Source organism: Astyanax mexicanus, chromosome 13 (genome assembly GCF_023375975.1).
Source record: "Astyanax mexicanus isolate ESR-SI-001 chromosome 13, AstMex3_surface, whole genome shotgun sequence".
Classification (NCBI taxonomy): Eukaryota; Metazoa; Chordata; class Actinopteri; order Characiformes; family Acestrorhamphidae; genus Astyanax; species Astyanax mexicanus.
This window is the reverse complement of record NC_064420.1, coordinates 49,315,507-49,343,158: the sequence shown is the minus strand read 5'-3', so window position 1 is coordinate 49,343,158 and position 27,652 is coordinate 49,315,507. Positions and strand designations below refer to the sequence as shown.

At 38.4% G+C, this 27,652-nt stretch overlaps 1 protein-coding gene and 1 long non-coding RNA gene across 3 annotated transcripts in view; one reads left to right on the top strand and one right to left on the bottom strand.

Moving 5' to 3' along the window:
* Positions 1-12,419, bottom strand: part of LOC125780655 (uncharacterized) — a 227,472-nt gene extending 215,053 nt beyond the window's left edge. Inside the window, exon 1 of the long non-coding RNA XR_007423926.1 lies at positions 12,152-12,419. This is a non-coding gene — a long non-coding RNA (uncharacterized LOC125780655). The remainder of the gene's footprint in view (positions 1-12,151) is intronic.
* Positions 11-27,652, top strand: LOC103022494 (glutathione hydrolase 7). Of its 2 annotated transcripts, XM_049463128.1 has the most exons (16): positions 11-181; positions 538-735; positions 5,988-6,214; positions 7,073-7,224; positions 8,263-8,377; positions 11,907-11,974; positions 13,209-13,282; positions 14,588-14,781; positions 15,666-15,753; positions 16,276-16,403; positions 17,566-17,654; positions 18,303-18,455; positions 19,574-19,691; positions 19,790-19,927; positions 21,464-21,563; positions 23,036-27,652. In XM_049463128.1, exons 2-16 carry the CDS (start codon positions 564-566, stop codon positions 23,209-23,211), a joined length of 1,992 nt encoding a protein of 663 aa, XP_049319085.1. In that variant the 5' UTR covers positions 11-181; positions 538-563; the 3' UTR covers positions 23,212-27,652. The 2 variants fall into 2 exon arrangements, with proteins under 2 accessions (XP_049319085.1, XP_022522157.2); XM_022666436.2 differs by having other exon boundaries at positions 11-735.

Below are 27,652 nucleotides of genomic sequence, written 5' to 3'. Positions count from 1 at the left end.
GTGGATGCTGGGCTGTGGGAGCACCTGCGCCTTTAAGCGGCCGCGCTGAGAGCTCGGTGATGTCAGCGGATCTGCTGAGGATTTCAGCGCGTTCAGCACGGAACCGAGCTCCGCAGCACGGGTCCCCGGGTTCCGCGAGACTCCGTGAGATTCCGTGGGCTTCTGGAGGCGTGAGGAGCAGGTTTGGAGCGGTGGTGGGCACGGATGGTTGGTGGTGTTGACTGGGGCGCGACCTGAGGTCACGCTGGCTGGATCTGCTATAGTAATAATATTATTATAGGGAGTATTATATAGATCATATTCTGCACCTGGGGTGGGTTTATCTTCTGCCTTATGTTCCAGAGCAAGTGAATGCCTATAGGCACTGATTGGCACTGATAGACACTGATTGGCACTGACTGGCACTGATTGACACTGGCATTATTTGGTTTATAACTAATAATAAGAGGAAACACACACACACACACACACTCTCTGGTGGAGAACTGTAGTCCAGTGCAGGCCTCATCACCATGTTTGCTCCTGATGCTGCTGCAGCTGGAGCTGGGTACTCCTCTGGCACCATGGTGGAGAAGGATGCCAGCCAGGAGACCACCCTGGGAAGTGCCTACTCTCCAGTGGACTACATGAGCATCACCAGCTTCCCACGCTTACCTGAAGATGATGCAGTTTCCGGGGAGAACACCCTCAAGTCCCGCAGAGATGATGACAACTTCCTGAGCGAGCAGGACACAGGTACACATCATATAAGCTGTATAGGAGGATGTCACAGTGGCAGAATCTTATTTTCCTACATAGTAAATGAATAGTGAAGTGATCTATCAGACTATGAAGGAACACATAAGGAATCATGTAGTAACTTAAAAGTGTTAAACAAACCAAAATACTGCATTTAGGTGCTTTTTGTAGTGATTACACTTAAGGATACTTTCAAAGTTTTTGAAATTCTTCCTTTTACTCACCTGGAATTCAGGCTTTCAGTTAACAGCTGTACAGCTTAACTCATCAAGAGTTAATTACTTGAATTTCTTGTTAACGTGTTTGAGAGCATCAGTTCAGTTTTGACTAGTAATGTACTTAATATTGAAGATGGTAAATTAATGGGATACCTAAAAAAAATACATATTTTTAAGGAGGACTGTTTTCGACCCTCAATATCCTAAATATATCCGTCAACCATGGATTTGGTTTGAATCCCGGTCGTGCAGCTTGCCATCAGCTGCCGGAGCCCCAGGAGAGCACAATAGGCCTTGCTCTTAGGGCTGAACGATTTTGGAAAATAATCTAATTGCAATTTTTTATCTATAAATTGCGATTGCGATTTAAAATGCGATTTTTTTTGTCTTCAAGTATTTTTCAACAACAGAAGCAATAAATCAATCTGTTTAATAATAAACAATGTCAGATTTACTTAAAGCACAGATAACAATAAAGCAAATATATGCTTTTCCTTTTCACCATTTGTTTTTTTATAGAAAAATAAATAGATAAATAGCTTTTCCTTTTCACCATTTTTTTAAATTAGGAAAAACAATAGATATACAAAATTTTACTTACTGCTCTCCAGCTAGTAACATAATGAAAAATTAAAGTGCAAAAAAACATAAAGAGAATCTGCTTTAACCAACTCGTTATTTTCTGTATTTGAAGATGCAGCACTGGTCGTTGGCATTTTAGCCTTGCAAATACCACACAAGGCTTTGTGGTGTTTTTTTAAATGCTGAAAAAGGTTTGTAGTGTTACCTCGCGTCGTAGCAACAGTAGCAAGGCACGTTTAGCACAGTACCTGACGTTGAGCAGCATCTTCTTTTTTAAAGCCAAAGTAATTCTACACAACTGATGTGTTCTGTCGAGCCTGAAGCCATTGTGCAACAAGGGCGTTTTCACACCTGTAGTTCGTTTCTAATGAGTTCGTTTACTTGGAGCGTTTTCTCGCTCTGTTCGGTCTGGTTTCACATAGGCATAAATGTAAACGCACCAAAATGCGCATCAATAAACCACGCGAGCAGCCTGTGTCCTCTGATTGGTCAGAGCTATCTGACACGGGAGTACATTAAATATAAATATACGAAAAAAGTAAATACAGCGAGAAGATTTTGTGTTCCAGCGCAAATATCTGTGCTTTAACACTGAACGCTGAAACGCTGCAGTTTCAAACAGTGTTTCTGCATGCAGCGCAGATTTATACATAATAAACAGAGTCACGCGGCTGTGAGCTATGAATGCAGCGCAGATTTATACATAATAAACAGAGTCACGCGGCTGTGAGCAGTGAATGCAGCGCAGATTTATACATAATAAACAGAGTCACGCGGCTGTGAGCAGTGAATGCAGCGCAGATTTATACATAATAAACAGAGCAGTGAATGCAGCGCGTGCATGGACACAGTGTTTGTTCACAGCTGTGGTAATTAGCGTTATCTGGCTAATATATCAGTTTAAACTGTGCTTGCTTTATCAGCAGTTTAGCTCAAATAAATGGCTTATATTTAATAGCTGGATCCAAACCGGATCACGTTCTCACCACAAGCGAACAACTCCAGAGTTCGTTTGGTACTGGACCGAGACCACCTCCTCTAGCTGGTCTCGGTCCGGTTCTTTTGATCCGCACCTGAGTGCGATTACTGTTTTTACCCCTGCTCAATCGAACCGCACTAAAGTTACAAACGGACCAGAGTTCGTTTTAACCGGACCAAATAGTGCTGGTGTGAAAACGCCCAAAAGTGTGCTGTGTTGACTTCACTTCTCCACCTCCCTGCCTTCTGCTCGGGTATGCTCCGCTCGTCCTCAGCTTGGCTCGCTCCCAAGTCACGTGACCAGTCAAATCGCAGCCAGTGCGGTTAGAGAATCGCGTTTTAAAATATCGCGAGATTATCGCAAATGCAATTAATCGTTCAGCCCTACTTGCTCTCTCTGGGTACAGTACAGTAGATGGTGCTCTTTCCCCTCACCACTCCTAGGGTGATGTGGATCAGCACAAGGCTGCGTCTGTGAGCTGATGTATCAGAACCGAGTTGCTGTGCTTATCTCCGAGCGTTAGCGCTGTGATGCTACTCTGCAATGCTGCATCAGCAGTAGTTAAAAAAGAGGCGGAGTCGGACTTCACATCACTACTAGTGATTGGGGATATACAGCTGAGCAAAATAAAAAACATTTAAATCCCTGTATCTATTATCAGAAAGACCTGCATCTTAGGCATTGGTTCCTAAGCGTATTTCATAACTTTCTGTAAGGGAGATGATTTTAAAATGCAGATCATGTTGATAAACTGGTAGTCTTGCCCTCCAGGTTAAAAACACCAGTAAACATTGTAAACATGGGAATTAGCGCTGCACTGTTTATCCTTCTGAGCCATCAGTGTGACTTAGCCTTTTCTACTTTTGCAATACCAAAACTTTAAAATAGCCTAAACTCAGCGTCTAGACTCATCCTGATCAATCACAGATCAATCACAGCTTCAAAACCAATCACTGTAGCGGTTCTGATGGATCAATATCTTAGTATAATTAGAAAAGTCAATTATCTTATGTCAAATAGTGCAGATTAACTTTTAATTGTGATGCATTGGTATTTTATAAAAATATAAAGATGAGTTTCTTTGATTTTACCAAATTGAAAACCTCTGGAATATAATCAAGAGGAAGATGGATGATCAAAAGCCATCAAACCACCAAACTGAACTGCTTGAATTTTTGCACCAGGAGTAAAGCAGCATAAAGTTATCCAAAAGCAGTGTGTAAGACTGGTGGAGGAGAACATGATGCCAAGATGCATGAAAAAAACTGTGATTAAAAACCACCAGGGTTATTCCACCAAATATTGATTTCTGAACTCTTAAATCTTTATGTAAATAAATGCTCTAAATGAGAATATTTTTATTTGTAATTTGGGAGAAATGTTGTCTGTAGTTTATAGAATAAAACAACAATGTTCATTTTACTCAAACATAAACCTATAAATAGCAAAATCAGAGAAACTGATTCAGAAACCGAAGTGCTCTCTTAGTTTTTTTTTCCAGAGCTATATATACCGGTAATTATCTGTTTTATTATAGTATGACTGGAGTATTTACATATTACTTTTTCTGATCTGGGGATGCAGGAGGGTGTAGTATACGTTTTATGCTGAATATAAGGACACTGTAGATCCTGTGCTCTGGAGTAACTGCCGGAACATTGTGTGAATTAGGCCTAATGGACTGTAGTAATGTGTGTATATATAGCTTTTCACTTCAGATAAAGCCGTATTTGCATTAGGTGGAGCTGCTTATCTGTAAACTAATAGGGAAGCAGGTTGGCAGATGTTGTGCTGCAGTATAAACAGGAGAGCTGTGTATTTACAGGGACTGGGCGATAAGATGCATAATACAATACAGTACTGTATGACCTAAGTTAAATTAAGGCAATATATTGCAATTTTTAAAAAATGACATATTATACCTCTTATCTGAAAATAAGAATTTCAAGAACTTTGAAAATATCCTTAAGTGCAGTCACAAAGAGAAGACCATCAATATAGTAGGGCTGCAAGGATTAGTCGATATAATCGACAATGTTGATTATTACATTTTTTGTCGACTAATCGTTAATTGACATTAAAATGACATATTATAACAGATAGATGTTTATATGGGACAGAAAGGCCAAGTGGAAATAAAAAAAGCACACAAAAAGTGAGTTTTGCATAATGTATTCCGTGATTCACAAACTATGTCTAAAATCTGAAATATTATAAAATAAACATTTTATGCAGTATTATTGTTTGTTTCTAGATGAGATTTCTGAAAAGAGCATCAGATCAGAAGATTTTAATGTAGATCACATTAAATGCTCTATTGTTCAGAATCCAGCTATAGAAACACAACTGAGGTTTCTGCACATTGTGGGAAACTTTAGTGAAGGAGAAGTGCTTTATTTCCCAAAGCGTGATCTTCTGCATTTGTTTCCTTTTAACACCACAGTTAAACTTGTACTGCTGTTAAAGTATCTTGATATTATGTTTTGCTGTACTACAATAATTCTCAAGAACTGGGTGTCTGTTTTAAATAGAAAGATGTGGTTCCTGAAGGAAACGCAGGATGGTTGCACATTAATTAAGAAAATTAGTTAATGCCTTTTAAGTGTTTTGAGCAGCGCAAGGTGTACTTTTCCCGTCGTTATGATAGCAAAGACACAGTGACACGCCCCAAATCAAGCCGCACGATGCACGGTTGACTGCTTGTCTATAGATCACTAAAATAGGACCCATCAACTTCAAGAACTGACTGTTCACTTGCTGCCTGATATACAGTATAAGTCAAATATGATACTTGTGTAATCTATTTAAATCCTGCTGTGCTATGAAGATGAGATTCTGGGTGGCATCTTAGCTTTTACAATTTATTTGCAGATATTATGTTTATGAGACTATTACTAAAATAGTTTTATTAAAATAAGTTTACCTGCTTTAATTTAGCAATATTTTTATATTATAACCCTTTTAGAATTGCAGTTTTTAACAATGTGTTGATTTTATTTATTTATTTATTTATTTATTTATTTATATTTAAAGATTTATTTCAGTGGTGCTCCAACACCAGGAGGGTGAAGACTAGCACACGCCTCCTCCGACACATGTGAAGTCAGACTCCGCCTCTTTTTGAACCTCTTTGCTGAGTAGCATCACAACGCTTACTCTCGGAGCAAAGCGCAGCGACTCGGTTCTGATACATCAGCTCACAGATGCAGCCTTGTGCTGATCCACATCACCCTAGGAGTGATGAGGGGAAAGACAGAGCGCCATCAACTGTACCCACTCAGAGAGAGAGAAAGCGAGAGCAATTGTGCTCTCTCAGGACTTCGGCTGCTGATGGCAAGCAGCATGACCTGGATTCGAACCAGCACTGATCACAGTGGCAGCACTTTAGACTGCTGGACCACTCGTTGTCATTAATGTGATGATTACTAAAGCTCGTATCATATATTTTCTGTTATGGTTTGTCTCGTCAGATCCGGACCTGTTCCTGAAGTCGGCGAGACTGCAGCGTCTTGCCTCCTCAGCCTCAGACCTGGCCAGTCATGACCTTTCTCCGCTGAGGGAGACCCGGCAGGACCCGCTTGGTCAGGACTGCGCCTGCACACGGGACGGCCTGACCGTCATCATCACCGCCTGCCTGACCTTCGCCACGGGGGTCACCGTCGCCCTCATCATGCAGATCTACTTCGGGGATCCTCAGGTACAAACATGAAGATTGGAACATCATGGGCTTTAAAATATCCTGCATCTACACTAAGTATAAAACACATTTTAATATTAAACAAAGATAACCTATGTACATATAAAAAAAATCACTTTTAAATGTTAAAATTTAATTTATTAAAAGGAAAAAACTATCCAAACTAATCTAGTCCAGCGTAAAAAAGTATTTACCCCTGAATCTAATAACTTGGTTGTGTCAGTCTTGGCAGAAACAACTGCAATTAAGCTTTACTGATAACTGGCAATGAGTCTATATGCATTTGGCAACATAAAATATTTGTTAGCCACGTTAGCCTAGCATAACATTTCAGACAGTTAATTTTTCCTGAAGCATGGAATTAACTCTACTACAAGAAAATGAATATCGTAATTTCGAAGCACAGTATAGTCTAGACAGTGGATACTATATTATCTGTATTAACTGTAACACTAGAACATTAATAAGCAGCATTTTATAAATGTAAGTAACTGATTGTAATCACAGCAGCCTTGTAACAGATCATGAGCTGAAAATGCTCCTTTCCCTCTAAGCTTTTCATATATAGGCAGCTCAAAAAATTAGTCTGTTTTCGTTTTTAAACCAGCCATGTCGCAGCACTGTTCACGGTACATAGCATTATTTGTGTCTGTAGCCTATTTAATCAAAAGTTTCTTTAGCATCTTTTTGTGCGGCTTATAGTGAGGTGCGGCTATGTACAAATTATTTTTTCTAGTAGGTACGACTTACATTTAGGTGTGTTTAATAGCCTGGAAATTACAGTAGTTGATTTTTGTTTATTCTGGCGATGTTGTGGTGTAAAGCGTGTTGTCAGTGATGTGTTTTCTGTTGTATCAGATATATAATCAGGGCGCGGTGGTGACGGACGTGGCTCGCTGTACGTCTCTGGGGTTTGATGTTCTGGGTCAGCAGGGCTCCAGTGTGGACGCTGCTATAGCTGCTGCCCTCTGCCTGGGCATCATCCACCCCCACGCTTCGGGTATCGGCGGGTATGTATAAAAACATCCCATACTTCTTATTAGCTCTAACAAATAATACGCAACTGTTATATTAATAAATGAATATAAAAAATGTAAGGATTTGTTGACTTATGTAATGTTTAGGTTTATTGCAAGATCCAAATCTTATTTATGTTTACTTAATTTAGGAACATATTATGAAAAGAATAATAAGTTAATATTTCTATTTTACGTACTTGGGTTCAGTAGATCTATTAAAACTGATAAAAAATTACTTAAGTAAAAATGAACTTAAATCAATGGATTTTTAAGCATACAGTATCAGTCAAATGTTTTGACACACCTTTTCATTCATTTTTTTATTTATTTTATTTTATTTATTTTTTTAATTATCCTGAACAACAGGATAAAGGAACTCTTGCTCTTCCTTCCCTGTGATGTTCCTAATGAGTGCCAGTTTCATCAGAATAATGTTTTTGATGGTGTTTGCAGTGACTGCACTTGGGGATACTTTCAAAGTTCTTTAAAACTGATTTTTGGATTCACTTGGATTGACCTTCACATTTCTTTATTTAGTTGAGTAGTTCTTTCTTCTCATAATCTGGATTCGAACATTACTCAAATATTCACTATTCACTGTATACCTGTAACTCTACCTCTTCACTACTTTACTTTAACTGATGCTCTCAAACACTTTATTAAGAGACAAGAAATTCAAGTAATTAACTCTTGATGAGTTCAGCACAGCTGTTAACTGAAAGCCTGAATTCCAGGTGACTCTACCTCATAAAACTGACTGAGAAAATCCAGCAGAGATGTTCAGAGATTAATCTACAATGCAGAACATTTTAAAAAATAATGAAAAAACACTGAATTTGAGGTGTGGCCAAACTTTTAACTGGTACTTCCTCTTCCTCTAAATCCTCTACTGTAATCAACATTGTAATTTAATATCAGCTCTGAAATGAAATGTACATACAGTCAGGAGCTGTTTTTCAGCACTGTGTGGACAGATGGAGCAGGATATTGCTTTTAGTGATGATGATCAGCTGTTCTCTGTTTGTTTAGAGGTGGAGTGATGCTGGTTCACGATATCAGGAAAAATGAGAGCCGGGTCATCGATTTCCGTGAAACTGTACCGTCTGGACTTCGGGAAGAGATGCTGCTGAGTGTAGAGCAGAAGGTAAAATACACTATTAATTAGGGGTGTCACGATTTCGATATTTCATCAAAATCGATCGAAATTATGTCATGGTCTCGAGCCTCGAAGTCAAAAAGAGGATCGACGATCCCTCCCGCAAATGGTGCAGCTCTTTCTCCAGAGAATGTGGACATTCTCATTTTCTTAAAGAAAAACCTAAAAATATAAAAATAACAGTTGTTTTGTCTAGCCTCAAATATGTTAATAGTTTTGGTACCTTAAGGAGAATCTTTCTCTCAGATAAAGTTAATAATATATCTTTATTAAAGAAAAAAAACTGTCATTCTCAGGGACTGAAAAAGTCTTAAAGTCTTATTTTTCATGTTTAACTGTTACAGTAGGATAGAGTTCAGTTTGTTAAGGCTCTAATTGTTCTATTATTTTGTACATGACTGTTCCTGTATTTTTTTATTATTTATTTTGTTATGTTGCACATTGCTGTTTTTATAGTGCACACTGCTGATACCAAAAAAGCCACTAGATGGCATTACATATATATCTTAATTAAATTATTTAAATTTGACCATTAGTGCCTAATGGGGTGTATTACAGATCACTTGTATCACTTTGCATCACTTATATCAAGCCCACCTTTTGAAATAAGATATTGTAAATTTGATGAATCAAACCAATGACTGACCATAGACTAATCTAAAACTGGCATAGGCCTTGAGAATCGAGAATCGAATCGAATCGTGACCCTTAAATCGTAAATAAAATCAAATCGAGGATTTAGAGAATCGTGACACCCCTACTATTAATGTTAAAAATCATCCATATTCATCCTCATTTACAAGAAAGCACCTCACTACCTATACAGGTGTGTGCGATTCCAAGCCATTCTCACTAATTAATGAAAAAAATATAAACATGCTGCTGTCCCATGACTTTTGGCACACAGTTTAACTCTGAAAGCACTGTAAACCCACAATTACCTAATTACATAAAATTGGATATTTCTAAACATTACTCAACTATTTTGAGTTAGTTGAACATTTGTGAGCGCATATACTGAACTACTCAAACTGAGATCTTTGAGTTGAACCAACTTATAATAACTGAGTTTAGTCTGTTGCCATTGGCTGCTTCTTTTCCATTGGCTACTGGCACAATCTATTTGCATACTGGGTGTGTCCTGCATTTTCTGGTACTCACCATCAGTGTGTAGTGATTCCCCCCAGGAACTCCATACAGTATTATAAATTACTTTTGAAAACTTAATTCATTTCAGGCAACAAATTACCCCTAATGATTTGAGTACACTTAACTTTCTTTTAAAAAAGAAAAGTCTATTTAAGTATATTATTTAAGTATACATTACATGGAAAAGTACATACTTTTTGCATTAAAATAATGAATACATACTAAAATACATACTAAATGTAGTATTTTGGAACAACTTCGCTTTTTTCTGATCACGATTTTCAGTTGATTTTCCATTTTAATACAAAGTATATTGTAAATGTACTACTTTGGGTATTTATACATATATTCTATGTGTCTTAATGCCACTGGAAAAAAAAAACTACATTAAAGTGCACTTTAAGCAGAATTTAATGTCACTACACATATATACAGTGCCCTCCATAATTATTGGCACCCCTGGTTAAGATGTGTTCTTTAGCTTCTCATAAATTGAGTTTTGTTCAAAATAATATAGGACCACGATGGGAAAAAAGAGTAAAATACAACCTTTAACTCAAGTGAATTTATTCAGTAGGAAAAAAATCCCACATTAAGAAATAATTATTTAACATCAAATCATGTGTGCCACAATTATTAGCACCCCTGATGTTAATACTTTGTACAACCCCCTCTTGCCAACAAAACAGCACCTAATCTTCTCCTGTAATGTTTCACAAGATGGGAGAATACAGAAAGAGGGATCTTTGACCATTCCTCTTTGCACATTCTCTCTAAATCATCCAATGACCTGGGTCCTCTCCTCTGCACTCTCCTCTTCAGCTCACCCCACAGGTTTTCAATGGGGTTGAGGTCTGGGGACTGAGATGGCCATGGGAGGAGCTTGATTCTGTGTGTGGTGAACCATTTCTGTGTAGATTTGGCCACATGTTTAGGGTCATTATCTTGCTGAAAGACCCAGTGACGACCCATCTTCAGCTTTCGGGCAGAAGCCACCTTTGTTTTAAAATGTCCTGGTATTTTAGAGCATTCATGATGCCATGCACCCTAACAAGGTTCCCAGGGCCTTTAGAAGAGAAACAGGCCCACAGCATCACTGATCCCCCGCCGTATTTCACAGTGGGCATGAGGTGCTTTTCTGCATACTCAGCTCTTGTGTTACGCCAGACCCACTTAGAGCATTTGTTGCCAAAAAGCTCTATCTTTGTTTCATCTGACCAAAGCACACGGTCCCAGTTGAAGTCATAGTACCGCTTAGCAAACTCCAAACGTTTGCGTTTATGATTGTGAGTGAGAAATGGTTTCTTCCGTGCATGCCTCCCAAACAGCTTGTTGGCACGTAGATAGCGCCTGATGGTTGTTTTGGAGACTTTGTGACCCCAAGAAGCTACCATTTGTTGCAATTCTGTAACAGTGAGCTTTGGAGATCTTTTTATTTCTCTTATCATCCTCCTCACTGTGCGTGGTGGCAAAATAAACTTGCGTCCTCGTCCAGGCTTGTTTACCACTGTTCCAGTTGTTTTAAACTTCTTAATAATTCCTCTGACAGTAGATATGGACAGGTGTAGGCGAGTAGCGATTTTCTTGTAGCCATTGCCTGACTTGTGAAGGTCAACACACATCTGCCTCACTTGAATGGTATGTTCCTTTGTCTTTCCCATGTTGAAGATAAATGGCCTCTGTGTCACGTCATATTTATACCCCAGGGAAACAGGAAGTTGTGAATTACTAATTAAATGTTCCTACATACTCTGATCAACTTCGTAAACTACTGTAGAAGTGACAGAAACACTTTTATTAAATTTATTTCCTAAGAATTGTTAGGGGTGCCAATAATTGTGGAACAGGTGATTTTATGAAGAATAATTATTTCTTAGTCAGGGATTTTATTTCCCCCTTAAAATTTACTTGAGTTAAAGGTTGGACTTTACTTTTTTTTCCCATCGTGGTCCTATATTATTTTGAACAAAACTCAATTTATGAGAAGCTAAAGAACACATCTTAACCAGGGTGCCAATAATTATGGAGGGCACTGTATGTGGTGGTGTTATGTAGTGGATAACACCACCGCCTGCCAGTGAGCTACCATGTGAAAGACTGGGGTTCAATTCCCGGTCTGGGTGACTATACTGTGCTACACCAATAAGAATTCTTGGGCAAGACTCCAAACACTATATTGGTTCACCAGCTAAATGCCATAAATGCAAATGTAACAATGTATAAATTAAAGCATATTGCTTACAAATATATGTATATTTAACAGGTATTTTCAGTGTGTATGAACTGTGAGATGTGTGAAAGGGCTTAATAAGTTTAATGGGTTTAATGGGTTTAATGTTATGCTTCTTTGTGTTTGTCTCTTCTTCAGCCTGGTCTGCTGGTGGCTGTTCCGGGCATGCTCAGTGGACTCTATCAGGCACACCAGCTCTATGGAAAGTACGTTAGAAAAGTTTCCCGAAAACATTTGGGTTTGACATTAAAAGACAGAGCATGCATTTAAATCACTAAAGAGGAGACTGAAGGGAGTAACCCCTCAAAACAAAAAACAGAATGGTTTAATAAAAAAAAACATTACTCAAATCTTCACTATTCACTGTATACCTGTAACTCTACCTCTTCACTACTTTACTTTAACTGATGCTCTCAAACACTTTATTAAGAGACAAGAAATTCAAGTAATTAACTCTTGACGAGTTCAGCACAGCTGTTAACTGAAAGCCTGAATTTACAGGTGACTCTACCTCATAAAACTGACTGAGAAAATCCAGCAGAGATGTGCAGAGGTTAACCTACAATGCAGAACATTTAATATAATTAAATAATGAAAAACCACTGAATTTGAGGTGTGTCCAAACTTTTGACTGGTACTGTTCGATAAATTCCCTACTGTAACCAACACAATAATTAAAATAACCTAAGAAATGAAATGTACTTATAGACAGGAGCTGTTTATCAGCACTGTGTGGACAGATGGAGCAGGATATTGTTTTAATGTCTAAAAGAGGAGACTGAAGGCAGTAACCCCCCGAAACAAACACCAGATTGGTTTATTAATAAAAAAAAAAAAACACACACACATCCACTAATGCCAGGTTCACATTCAGCAACTATTTCTATTACTTTAATCGCGAGTCTTTTAGCTGATGAGACTTTCACACTACATGACTGATCAGCGACACAGGTTCACTAAATACACGATTTTACACTGTGGGGAAATTGCCGACTCACCTGGCTGCTCTCCAGAAACACGTTTATCACGAGAACACACCAGAACTAAACACACGAGAACTATCGATGGCAAACCCGAGAATCTAGAGGAGAATACGCACTTAAAGTGAGTCCAACATAACGCAACTGAGTTAAATCAGAGTTTATAAATGTCTGATCAGTTTTATACTGAAACATGTGCTTATGTCCTCAACACAGAACTATACCAAATGTTCCAGTACTAAATACATACTTTTTTAAGGTTTTAAACTGTAGTTATAGAACTTTTAAACTTAATGCTCTGCCTGTAACTCTCCAGTATCAGATTCCCACCAATCAGCTCACAGTATCAGAGATGCAGCGTCTTTAGTGTGTAAAACCTGTTTTCTGTAGTTCTAAAACTAAAGAAATACTCAGAATAGGTAGATTATGTTTATTATTTTTCATTTTCTCTCTTTTGTAGGAGACCATGGAAGGAGGTGATCAGCATGGCTGCAGATGTGGCCAGGAATGGATTTAATATTACTCATGACCTGGGTAAGTAATACACACATACGTACACTAACGTCTGAGTCTGAACATCTACAGAACAGCAGTCAGGTCTTGTGGAGTTTTTCAGGAAGGGGTGATTCTAGGATCAGAGATTTAGGGGTCATTCTTTAAAGTAGCATCTCTTAGATGATCAGTTTTGAACATCTCTGCTGGATTTTCTCAGTCAGTTTTATGAAGTAGAGTCACCTGGAATTCAGGCTTTCAGTTAACAGCTGTGCTGAACTCATCAAGAGTTTCTTTTGAATTTCTTTTACACTATAAAGCGCACTATCAATGAACGTCTATTTTCTGGTCTATTTTCATACACAAGGTGCACTGGCTTATAATAATGGTTTATCATAATGCAACACTAGTAAGGAACAGGGGTGTTGCCATTGTTTTCCTTCTAATTCAGCAGGTAAAGCTAAGCTAAGTTCGGTAAACAAAGCTTTAATTCTTACAAAAACATTTGACTACAAGTCAAACGAGCACTGGAAGTCAGTCTACACATATTTCTCTCCTAAAAACTGTTTATTTGGGTGAGTAAACGCTTCCGTTTATTTACAGTAAGCTTAGATTTCCATGCGACCCACGCTGAGGAACCCTGAGTTTGTCACATGTAGCTTGTTGTAACACAGTGAACACACAGACTACAGATATACTGATATACTCACCTCTGAATGCTGAAAGAGCTAGCGCTTAGCGTGGTTAGCGGCTAATGCTAATGATCCAGTCTCTGTGCTGGAGAGCTAAACTGAAACTCCTGTATAACTCTGTACTTCAGTAGAGTGGCTTTACTGCTCCTTAATACCTGACTGATAGAATTCATACATAAGGAGCACCGGATTATAAGGAGCTCTGATGATTTTTGGGAAAATTAAAGGATTTTAAGTGATTTTCAGTGCGAAAAATACTGTAATTGAAGTTTTTGTTTCAGAGCATCAGTTGTAAAGTAGTGAAGAGGTAGAGTTACAGGTATACAGTGAATAGTGAATATTTGAGTAATGTTCTAATCCAGGTTATGAGAAGGAAGAATAACTCAACTTAGTAAAGAATAAAATGACTTTGAAAGTGTCCTCAAGTGTATTCACCACAAAAACCATCTAAAACGTTATGATGATGGAACTGGCACTCATCAGGACCGCCCAAGGAAAGGAAAAGCAAGAGTTCTCTCTGTCGTACAGCTAAGATAAGAGCACCTAAAAAAAAGGCTAGCGATGCCCCTGCTTCCAAGTATGTGGTGATTAGCACCTATCACACGATAGATTGTGTTGTTTGGAGTGTGATTTATGAATGTGTGTGTTTCTGCAGCGGACGCTCTGTCTAAAGTAAAGGATCAGAATGTGTCGGAGGCTTTCCGGGAGCTCTTCCTGCCTGATGGTCAGTCTCCTCTCTCCGGACTCTTTACCCGACGCCTCGATCTGGCCGCTCTATTGGACAGGATCGCAGCCAATGGGATTTCAGAGTTTTACAGTGGAAACCTGAGCCAGGAGATGGCATCTACGGTACAGCACCCTCACACATTTACCAGCATTTAAACCTTAGTGGGCGGGGCTGTCCAGAAAGGGATTGAGCCAATAGAATAGGACTTTTTGGCACAGATAAAGAAGTTTGAGCCTATTGGAACCATGCATAATATCAGGCTTAAGCTATAGAGGGGTATAAAGTCCTTTTCTGGACAGTAGAAACAGTAACTGTATTTCATTAATTCAGTTCAAAGTGTGAAACTCATATATTATATAGACGTATTACACACAGAGTGATCTACAGGGGTTGGACTATAAAACTGAAATACCTGTCATCATTTTAGTGTGGGAGATTTCATGTCTAAATTGGAGCAGCCTGGTGGCCAATCTTCATTAATTGCACATTGCACCAGTAAAAGCAGAGTGTGAAGGTTCAATTAGCAGGGTAAGAGCACAGTTCTGCTCTAAATATTGCAATGCACACAACATTATGGGAGACATACCAAAGTTCAAAAGAGGACAAATTGTTGGTGCACGTCTTGCTGGAGCATCTGTGACCAAGACAGCAAGTCTTTGTGATGCATCAAGAGCCACGGTATCCAGGGTAATGTCAGCATACCACCAAGAAGGACCAACCACATCCAACAGGATTAACTGTGGACGCTGTAAGAGGAAGCTGTCTGAAAGGGATGTTCGGGTGCTAACCCGGATTGTATCCAAAAAACATAAAACCACGGCTGATCAAATCACGGCAGAATTCAATGTGCACCTCAACTCTACTGTTTCCACCAGAACTGTCCGTCACCACAATCAATTATTGTGCTCTAAAACCAGGTGTTTCAGTTTCATTGTCCAACACCTGTATAAGCTACTGTGTGTGTATTAGTGCTGATTGTGTGTGTGTGTGTGTGTTTATGCTTCAGGTTTATTCCAGTGGAGGAGTTCTAACTGAGGAGGACTTCGCTAACTACACTACAGTCCTACAGCAGCCAGTGCAGAGCCTCTACCAGGGTACAGATCTCTTTATATGGTCATTAAAATACTCCCTGAACCCTGCAATCATTCTTAGTCTGATCCCATGAATCCACTGAATGGTGGAATGACCTGGAGTTTCAGTAAATTCAGTATACAGTCAGCTGACCTCCTTCTTTGGGAACATACTGTTGCTGAACCTAGACTTGACCAACTGCAGCAACCCCTGATCATCATAGCTCTGCCTGTTTTTACTGGTTATTCTCATTAATAAGTGCTTTTTTAAAGCTACACATCTGTTTAGTCCCTTTAATCCCTTGAGTTTCCATGACTGCATTGTTAGGGTGTGGGTAAAGCTCTTACTTTCACTATTAAACATCATATCCCACAGTACTTGTGCTGTTTTTCTACCATTTGATTTTTTTCACCAAACGTTTTTCACTGAAGATTTGTTTCTGACCAACAAACTTATTTCTTCCTAAATAAAATGATCAGAAATTGGAGGCACAAATTACAGTAAGTGTTTGTAATAAAGTAAAAATATTATCTTGTCCCATTTAGGTCATCAGGTAATGGCTGCCCCGCCCCCTCATGCTGGGACTGCACTCATTACTGCCCTCAACATCCTGGAGGGGTATAACATCAGCAGCCAGGCTCAGAGGAACAGCACCCACCACTGGATAGCTGAGGTACAGCAACACACATCTATAGGCATTAATATGTAATCGTTTTAGGTTTAGTTCGAGCCAAAAAATTATGACCACCCGTCTAACATATAGATAGATAGAACATATAGATGGAACGTCTGATGTCACTTAAGGCAATTAAATAAAAATGCGTCATATTGCAATGTTTTGATTCTCAACACAAGAAGTAGATACTGTCGTGCGTAATCTGACGACTCTTGGCCTCCCTTAAAGGGAAGCCTGGGCTAGCTAAAATAGACTCTTAAAAGATTATCTAGTCATGCATCGATGTAAAGTTCTAAATTCAAAAGAAAGAAGATAAAAACAGACGAGTGCCTCGAGTCAAAGAAAGGAGAAGACGGAGTTCTTCGAAGTTCTAAGATGTTCTTTTATTGTCTTGAAATCAGCCAGGTTCAGTCAGAAGGATTCAGTCTTCTGAAAACACAGAGGAATACATGCTCTTTTATACAGTATCTGGGTGAACAACGGTGGGGGCTTTTGGCACACCTGTTCCTCACTTGGGCACTCTTCTCGTGAGACAAAGCTAAGTCAGCAACGTCTGGGTGAACAACGGTGGGGGCTTTTGGCACAAGTCAGACAAAACCAAGGTCGCCTCTACCAGCACCTCGCGCCTTGGTACAGACTGTACAGGCCTCAGAGAAAGGGTCAGACACCTGTTTTAACAGAACTTAGTGAACTCTAGACTTTTTATCCAAATATACTATTATAAAGGTAATATAGCATATATTGATCATCAATTTAGGGCCCACAATACACAGCGCTGTCTTTGTGTCTGTGTGAGTGACAGGCTGCTGCTGCCTGAGAAGCACAAGTTAAACACAAGTTAACCTCATGGCCTCCATCCACATGGTTGGACACGTGCTTGTAAACGAAAGCATGTGTGGAAAGCTGTGCATCTCAGTCCAGCACAGTTTTGCAATGCAGATATTTCCAGTTACAGCTGAATTCACACTTTAAATCCCAGAAAAACAGACACTTTTATTTACCTTTTAAAAAGACATTTAAATGCCTGATTAAAGGGCTGTTTACTGTTGTTTAGATGTTTACCTCGTATCTTAAATCAATGCTACTTAAAACAATTGTAATGTAAACCATACTGTAGAAAACCTTCATGCTCATTAATATTCATCTGTTTGGTTTGAAGACTTTGAAAATCGCACTGTCCCTGGCCAGTGGGATTGGAGACCCCATGTTTGACCCCTCTGTCTCTGAAGTCGTGACTCAGATGCTGAGGTAAGAGATACTGACTCTTGTACTAACAAATTTGGCCCTACTGTGCCAACACAACATTATATAATATTATATAAAGTAAATAATATTAATTGAATAGTATAGTGATCTATCAGATTATGAAGAAACACATAAGGAATCATGTAGTACCTTAAAAAATGTTAAACACTTTGTGAAGAAGCTTTAAGATGGGATGAACTTATCCTGTGCAGCAGAGGAAACTCTTGTTTTTCCTTTTCTGTAGTGTTCCTGATGAGTGCCAGTTTCATCTTTAATCTGGATTAGAACATTAATCAAATATTCACTATTCACTGTATACCTGTAACTCTACCTCTTCACTACTTTACTTTAACTGATGCTCTCAAACACTTTATTAAGAGACAAGAAATTCAAGTAATTATTTGAAAAGCCTGAATTCCAGGAGACTCTACCTCATAAAACTGAATGATCAAAGCTGTCATCTAAGCAAGAGGTGCTACTTTTAAAGAATGTAAAATATAAAACAAATTCTGGTTTGTTTAACCCTTTTTTGTATAATGAATATTTTCATGTTTTTTTTTCTTCATAGTTTGAATGACTTTAATCATATTAATCCTCTAATCTGTGCTTTAGTCTGAAATGTATATGATATAGAATGTTTTTGTATCGCAGTAAGACGCAGGCTGGAGTTTTCAGGCAGATGATAAATGATTCTCACGCGGCTCCTCCGGGACACTACACCCCCAGCTACGCGCTGGAGGAGGGCACGGTGGCCAGCCAGGTGATGGTGATGGGTCCAGATGACTTCATTGTGTCTGTGATGAGGTATAACATTCTGTTTTAAATAAAATATGCGAAAGGTGCATCATTATGCATTATGCGAGTTCATAATTAAATACACTGAATACAATAAGATTTATTAATAAGACACTGATGTGTATTGCATGGTGGTCTGGACGTGAGGTGTGTTCAGGTTCAGGTTCATTCCTGACGTGTTTCTTTCTTATTGGCAGAAAACAGTCAATCCTCAGAGTCCATTCCTATAGCAGGGTTCCTGCAGGTCCTTAAAAAATCTTAAAATGTCTTAAATTTACTGTAAATTTGCTGTAGGTATAACATTTTCAGCCTGTACGTTTAATGCTGGTGAGAAAACACAGTGGCCCATCGTACACATCTAATCCAGGGATAGAACTAAGATTAGCAGAGAGTTAGCTAACATACTGACATTAGCAGAGAGCTAGCTAACATACTAACTTAAGATAGCTTAAATGACCTGGCTAACATACTAACTTTAGCGGCAAGCTAGCTAACATACTAAACTAATCTATCTTAAATAAACTAGCTAACATACTTACTTTAGCTAGCTTAAATGAGCTAGCTACTGTTACCAGGGATAGACCTAAGCAGTGTTGTGCCAGTTCACAGCTTTTCTGAACTAGTGAAAATGTTCATAAGGAGAATCAGTGTCTGTCTCCGTGCCATCACTTTCACTAGCCTTTTTTTTTTATTGCAGCGCGTTCTTTCACTCTCGTCATTGGTCTCTTTCTCTCTCTTTCTTGCCCTCGCGCTCTCTGCGTTGTTGCCAGTATGTTATTAACTAGCCAACGTTCATTTACAGGGATGTCTGCCGTTCATGACACACACTGTGAACTAATTCACGTTCAAGTTCTTTGTTAAAATGTGTTGCGTTCAGTTCAACGTTCACAAAAAAATGAACTCGTTCACGCACAACACTGGAACTAAGGTTAGCGGAGAGCTAACTAACATATTAACTTTAGCTAGCTTAAATGAGCTACCTACTCATTTAACGGATACGATAATACGATACGATGCATGATCCGTAACTGACCAAAGTGCTACGGATCACTAATATAGGGCCCTAAAGTACGCAATTTTAATAATTCTGTGTGTGTTTGTTTGTGTGTGTTTGATATCTTCTGCAGTTCTCTGAATCAGCCTTTCGGGAGCCGTATTGTTACCCCCTCTGGAATTCTTCTAAACAGTCAAATTCTGGACTTTTCCTGGCCCAACAAAAGTCACGGTTCAGCCCCACCAAACCCGGTACCGTAACCACATCAGCATCACCTGTTCTCTATTTCATACCCCCACCCCTCAACCCTCAACCACCACTGACCAGTACCTGCCCCTCCTCTCTGCAGCGTAACAGTATTAAACCTGGAAAGAGGCCGCTGTCGTTCCTGATGCCCACGGTGGTCAGACCTTCTCTGGGGTTCTGCGGGACCTACGTGGCCCTGGGGTCCTCTAATGGTGACCGGGCCCTCAGCGGCATCACACAGGTTCGGCATTTCTTGTTTTTTTGTAAGAATATGAATAAAGTTACACTCACACAGCACCTTTCTAGAAACCCATAGATATTAATCAAGCTTTAATTAGTATGTTAGTTAGCTCGCCACTAAAGTTAGTATATTAGGTAGCTCTCCGTTAACCTTAGTTCTGTCCATAGTAACATTAGCTAGCTCATTTAAGATAGCTAAAGTTAGTATGTTAGCTAGCTCATTTAAGATAGCTTTAATTAGTATGTTTGCTAATTTGCCGCTAATGTTAGTATGTTAGCTAGCTCATTTAAGCTAGCTGAAGTTGGTATGTTAGCTAGCTCTCTGCTAAAGTTAGTATGTTAGCTAGCTCATTTAAGCTAGCTAAAGTTAGTATATAAGCTAGCTCATTTAAGATAGCTTTGATTAGTATGTTAGCTAATTTGCCGCTAAAGTTAGTATGTTAGCTAGCTCATTTAAGATAGCTTTAATTAGTATGTTTGCTAATTTGCCGCTAAAGTTAGTATGATAGGTAGCTCTCCGCTAACCTTAGTTCTATACATGGTAACGTTAGCTAGCTCATTTAAGCTTGCTAAAGTTAGTATGTTAGCTTTAATTAGTATGTTAGCTAGCTCGCCGCTAAAGTTAGTATGTTAGCTTTAATTGGTATGTTAGCTAACTCGCCACTAAAGATAGTATGTTAGCTAGCTCTCTGCTAACCTTAGTTCTATCCATGGAAACATTAGCTAGCTTATTTAAGCTAGCTAAAGTTAGTATGATAGCAAGCTCATTTAAGCTAGCTTTAATTAGTATGTTAGCTAGCTCGCTGCTAAAGTTAGTATGTTAGCTAGCTCATTTAAGCTAGCTAATGTTAGTATGCTAGCTAGCTCGCCGCAAAAGTTAGTATGTTAGCTAGCTCATTTAAGCTAGCTAATGTTAGTATGTTAGCTAGCTCATTTAAGCTAGCTGAAGTTGGTATGTTAGCTAGCTCTCCGCTAAAGTTAGTATGTTAGCTAGCTCATTTAATGTTAGCTCTCTGCTAAACTTAGTTCTATCCATGGTAACGTTAGCTAGCTCGCAGCTACAGTTAGTATGTAAGCTAGCTCTCCACTAACCTTAGTTATGTCCATGGTAAAGTTAGCTAGCTCATTTAAGCTTGCTAAAGTATAGTTTGTTAGCTAGAACATTTTACAATCACGTTTTACACACTATCATTTATACTCAGTAAGAAGTGGCAACCAATAGCGCACAGCATACTCTCAACCGGAAACAACCGCCCACCTAGAGGACTGCATCGGGCACCGCAGCATTTACCCAGGACAGAGTGCCATATATATCTGGGCACACAGTCTTAACACCGCCCCACTGTTCCGGAGCTGATACATAGAGCATATAGGATGGGATTAAAACTCTTTCTGGGTGTTTTCGAACTGCGATATTTTGCAAACTTCTAACTATGGCATTTATTTGGTGGTTGCTTTGGCTAATGCTAAGGTATTCTCTTGTTTTCTGTTTAAAACTCCATTAAGCTGCTCTTCCTCTGCTGTTTTTGTTCTGTAGGTGTTGATGAATGTTTTATCCCTACATAAAAACCTGAGTGACAGTCTGACGTACGGCAGGCTCCACCCCCAGCTGCAGCCCGACACCCTGCTGGTGGACGGTAATCACTGTCTTTATTCCTCTGCTGTATAATTACTGTCACCCAGGAGCTTTAATACAGACTCTTCTTCCATTCCTCTGCTCTCTTTTAGTCACATCTGCTCAGACCAGAGCTTAAAAACTCTATTTTCAGATTTTAAGGCTTTTAAATAGTTTCTGAAGTAAAATAAACCTTATATTAGTATCTTAAAAAGCCTGTATTAATTTCTATATCTGCCTAGATCTGTATTATATATGCTAAATACAGATTCTGTGTATTTGGTGCTGTTTTTAAGACACTTTTTTTCAGGTATAAAATGTGTGTAATATTATTCTCTATTTTAGATTTACTATATTTTATTATATAGTTTATATTGGGAAACGTATTCACAATACAGTGTGATTGGCTGATATGATTATATTGGTACAGATTGTATAAAAATCGTCTAAAAACAGTGATGTAGTTTGTATCCAAACCTTAATTGAATCCAGAAAATAATCCTAAACAGAATGAATAAATACATAATTTGGAGAGATTCAGATTTTTAAATAGTATTGGTCAATACCAACAAGTGGAAGACAACCATTGAATGATAAAAAGTAATTTTAAAAAGTGTGTAAAATACATTCAAACAGTATTTTTTGCTCATTTATCTTGATACCACTTAACATGTAACTAGAAACTGAACGTTTGTGAATTAACTTAAAATTGGCTTTTGTAAAAGTGCGCTAATCATTTTGAAAATTTTAAAATGGTTGCTAAGTGTTTTTGTGCTGTTGCTATGGTTTACCAAGTGCCTGCTAATGTGTTGGTAGGCATTTCCTATGGCAGCCCAGGAAGTTGCTAAGTGGGTGCTATACTGTTGCTATGGTTTACCAAGTGGTTGCTAATGTGTTGGTAGACAGTTAGTATTTCAGCCCAGGAAGTTGCTAAGTGGGTGCTCTGCTGTTGCTATGGTTTACCAAGTGGTTGTATTTAACACAGGGGCGTTTTTAAGTAATTGCTATGGTATTCCAGGTGCTTGCTAAGGTTTCACTAAATAAAACGCTATAAAATCAGACTTTAATCAAGAAATATTAGTTCTGATTGCTGTGCTGTTGCTATGGTTTACCAAGTGGTTGCTAATGTGCTGGTTGACACTTGCTATAGCAGCCCAGGAAGTTGCTAAGTGGGTGAATGCTGTTGCTATAGTTTACCAAGTGGTTGTTTTTAACACTGAGGTGGTTTTATGTTGTTGCCATGGTATTCCAGGTGCTTGCTAAGGTTTCGCAAAGCTGTTGCTAGGAGGTTGCTATTGTATCTGTTGCTAGGCATTTGCTAAGATGTTACAGGTGGTTGCTATTTGAACATTGCAGCAGCAAACAACACTGTTTTTAAAGGATTTCTTGGATAATTTATTTTTTATGCAGTGCTTTTCTCAAATTCTCAGTTACAATACCGTCTGATTTGATCTGATCTGATCTGATCTGATCTATCGTTTTCTTCCTCATTAGCGGAGTTTCTGATCGAGGACGTCGAGGCTCTGAGGCAGAAAGGTCACGAGGTGCAGCGAGTGGACGTTATATCTCTGGTGGAGGGAACCAGGAGGACCAACGACCTCATTATCGGAGTGAAGGACCCCCGCAGTGCCGATGCCTCCGCCCTCACCATGTCCATGTCCATGCCCTGAAACCCCCAGCCCACCCCGGCCTCTGTGGGGATGGGTACTGTCTGTGCAATAAATGGATAAAGAAGCTGGAATTAGTTTCTCAGGGGGTTCTGGGGTTAATTTTCTGTTTAATGGTTTTTTTTTTTAATCCTCTGTGATTTTATTCCCGTCCAGAACAACCATGTTCGTCTCCTCGCGTTTAATAAAATAGCTATTTGTCCACTGCCGCGCACCGTAATTACACTTTGGGTGCACATTTCCACGGAGATCCACGTTAAAAACACAATAGCAAGTGGAAATGGAGGAGCTACTGAACTCTGCAATGTCATGTGACCGAGAAGGCCTAAAAACTAAAAACTCACTGTTCTTCCTGTTTTTTTTTTTTCAATTGCAGTCCAGATGCAGGAGTTTTATCACTAAAGAGCAGAAGTGTGAAATATTTCACAGACGTCCCCCTGAGAAACTAATCCCGTCCGGATAGAGCTCTAGTGTCATATAGAGACCACATATAATACATTTAGATATTGAGCAATTAGATGCTATTAAAAACACTGATAACACTGATGGATTAACAATACAATTCTATTGAATGATATTCAAACAAAGTGACCATATCGAACAAATAAGGGGAAAACACCCTCTATTACTGGGAGATTGCAGGTTCAATTCCTAGTGATGCTACAGCCACCCAAAGCTGAAATTCCAAGAAAGCATAAAATTTCATACTGTGGAACTTCTCATACTATATACAGTAACACCAGACAAAAGCTTGGACACACCTTAGATGGGTTTTTAAAAATTATTTTAAAGTGTTCTGCAGTGTAGATTAATACTAAACTTATCCAAACTATGAAGAAAAACACATGGATTTATTTAGTAAACTAAAAAAAAGTGTTAAACAAACCAGAATATGTTTTATATTTTATTTATTTTTAAATAGCACCTCTTGCTTAGTTAGAGACAGTTTTGCACATCTTGGCTGGATTGTCTCTATGTGAGGTAGAGTCACCTGGAATTCAGGCTTTCAGTTAACAGCTGTGCTGAACTCATCAAGAGTTAATTACTTCAATTTCTTGTTTCTTAATAAAGTGTTTGAGAGCATCAGTTAAAGTAAAGTAGTGAAGAGGTAGAGTTACAGGTATACAGTGAATAGTGAATATTTGAGTAATGTTCGAATCCAGATTATGAGAAGAAAGAACTATTCAAATAAATAAAGAAATAAAAACTTGAAGAAGAAAATGAAGGTCGGTCAATCAGAAAAAAAGATTTTCAAGAAGTCTCCTCAAGTACGGTCACCACAAAGACCATCGAAAATGTTATGATGAAACTGGCACTCATCAGGACCGCCCTGTTGCACAGGATAAATTCATCAGAATTAGAGTATTTCGAGTATTTTAGGTTGTTTACCACTTTTTTTAGTTACTACATGATTCTACATGTGTTGCTTCTTAGTCTGGATCACTGCACTAATCATTTACTATGTAGGAAAAAATAAATAAATAAAGACATTGAATGAGAAGGTGTGTCCAAACTTTTGACTCGTAGTGCATTTACATGCTACAAGCTACACGTTATAATAACCATTAAAATGATAATAGCTGCTCTGTGGTGATTTTCTCTCCTGGGTGGTTCTGAGTATTGAAGAACAGGGTGAAAGAAGGAGAATAATAAAGTATACAGAGAAACAGATACACAACTACAGTCTGTAATTATTGTACAACTACAGAGTGCTGTGATATGATCACATGTTCACAACTAGACTAGTCATAATTACAATCGATGTTCTTACAGCTAATACAGATAGCATGCTAACATCAGAACACCACCAAGCTGCACATCATCAAGGCTATAAAAATTCTGAATATCATTGAAAAGTTACTTTATTTCAGTAATTCAGTTGAAAATGTGAAACTCATATATTATATAGCTGTATTAATCACAGAGTGATCTGTTTTAAGCGTTTATTTATTTTATTGTTGATGATTATGAAGCTTACAGCCAATAAAAAACCCAAAAATCAGTGTCTCAGAAAATTAGAATATTATATAATAGGACTAATTGGTACTATTGGCAGTGTGCCAAGTCCTGCTGGAAAATAAATCCGCATCTCAGTGCAAACACTGCACTGACTTTGGACGTGATATAACACAGTGGACCAACATCAGCAGATGACATGTCTCTATGACAACTTTAATGGGGATGTGGATTTCATTTTCCAGCAGGACTTGGCACACTGCCCACACTGCCAAAAGTACCAATTGGTCTTATTTAATAATCTAATTTTCTAAGACACTGATTTTTAGGTTTTCGTTGGCTGTAAGCCATAATTATCATGAGTTTAAAATTTTGAACTGAATTACTGAAATAAAGTTACTTTTCAATGATATTGTAATTTTTTGAGATGCACCTGTAACTCTGTTTAAGTAGATACATAAGAAATATGTTATTTTCCACATTAAATTGGAATAGTTTTTAAATCATAATTGTTTTGATCAAAGCATGAGTTACACTGTAACCTATTTGCCTTTTGTTATTATTTATTGGTGATTTTGTAGTTTTGTCTGAGTGTTAGTTTGTTTGGTTGAATATAAATACAGGCTGAAAGTGAGCTGAATTAAATGAGCTCCTTATCAGAGAAGGATTATTTTTAAAGAATGTTCTTAATATGATTGAATGTACAAAATAATGTGTGTTTTTTGTCTGATTTAATTTGTTATTTGAATATTTTGTTGTTTTATAGTAACATTTGTGCAACAATTGATTTGTGAACATTTGCACATTTATAGTTTTAATTTAAGTTTTCTTTTTTTTATTCTTTTTCTATTTGTTGATGATGCTACTGTACCCTAGACTTGATTTTCTCACAGATTTATTTAATATGATTATTGTTGTTTTTCATATTTACACAACCAGTGAACACTGTACCACTGACCCTGCTTAAAAATATAAAATGCTACACTTTTGTATGCAGTGTCGTCACGTGTTCAGCTATTGATGGGAGTTTTCACACCTGTAGTTGGTTTGAGTTTTTGAATTTGGTGAGTGATTGTAATGATATATTAGAGAGTTTATTAGAGTAAATCTGTTCTGTAACTGAAATGAGCCTCTAGTTTAGACTCTGTTGGATCCTCTATTCTGGATATAAGATGAGAGAGATTGAGATGGTTGGGCTTGGAGGAGGTTCTACAGGTTCTGATTGGATCCTGCAGCACATTTACGCACAGATGTTGCTGCTACAGCTGGGCCTGTAGATCCTGTAGCTCCTCTACACTCGTATAGGTTGAAGCTGAAGCTGCAGCGTCCCAGCTACTCTAAAATCAATGCCGGATTGGTAATAAATCTGGTATACATCTGAAAAATGTGATGCCTTCTCAGAATTGCACCTAAATTCGTCGCTTTAGACACAGTTAAGATACAGTTGAAGCCTGTAGTTGTCCTGGTTCCCCGTTCATGACACTTCACTTCTGCAAACGAATGGGAAATGTTTTGTCCCCTAAACATTTCTTAAATGTATTATTTATTTATTTTTTAATTTATTTTAGATTTTCTTCTGTTTTTTTTCCCAATTTCGGAGGGAAACGCAGCGACTCGGTTCTGATACATCAGCTCACAGACGCAGCCTTGTGCTGATCCACATCACCCTAGGAGTGATGAGGGGAAAGAGAGAGCACAATCTACTGTACCCACCCAGAGAGAGCAAGGCCAGTTGTACTGATGGCAAGCTGCATGACCGGGATTCGAACCAGGAATCTCCCGATCATAGTGGCAGCATTTTAGACTGCCCATAAATGTTTCTATCTATCTCACATGATCAAATCTTTTTCCGAATCAATTTAATTTATTTATTTGATTTAATCTCCCAGAAGCCCCACCTTTTATCTTTGATGGCATCATAGAGGCATATCCAGCAGTCAAGGAACTCTCACTGGGAGGTGCACTTCCTACCCAAAAGTAGCCCCCAAGACTCTTTTTATAGGGCAGTAGAAGAAGCACTTTTACGCCTGTAATCGTTTACATATCTGCCTTTGACAGAAGTTTTGCAGCCGTCCGAACAAATTGCTTCAAGAAGGAAAATGAAACAGGTTCCAAATTAACTGAATTCAAAAAGGGGGTGCAGGTGTGAAAACGCCCTAAAAGCATATGATGCATTTTTGGTCACAGCTAGTCGACTAATCCTGCCTGATTCCTTGCCTTCCTTATTGCACAGTGACAGCTTTTTTTGTATAAAGTGTGTGTGTGCCTAATTAAGAGCAGATGCACATTAAAAATGTTTATAATAAGGTGTAATGGTAATTTGCTTGTAATTATTCTTCTGTTCAGACAGTTCCAGTACTTCTTTGCGTTCACAGTTACTGCTCTACTGAACTATTTATCAACGCCTTGTGTCCGCTAGTCTGTACACTACAGAAATCTCCGCTCTTCACAACACCACAAATAAAGTTTTTTGCTGAACTGAAGAAAA

Coding starts and splice junctions, on each gene's coding strand:
- LOC103022494 (XM_022666436.2), top strand. CDS start 513: ATGTTTGCTCCTGATGCTGCTGCAGCTGGAGCTGGGTACTCCTCTGGC. Junction 18,456..19,573: donor TTCATTGTGTCTGTGATGAG/GTATAACATTCT, acceptor TATCTTCTGCAG/TTCTCTGAATCAGCCTTTCG. Junction 19,692..19,789: donor GTTCAGCCCCACCAAACCCG/GTACCGTAACCA, acceptor TCCTCTCTGCAG/CGTAACAGTATTAAACCTGG.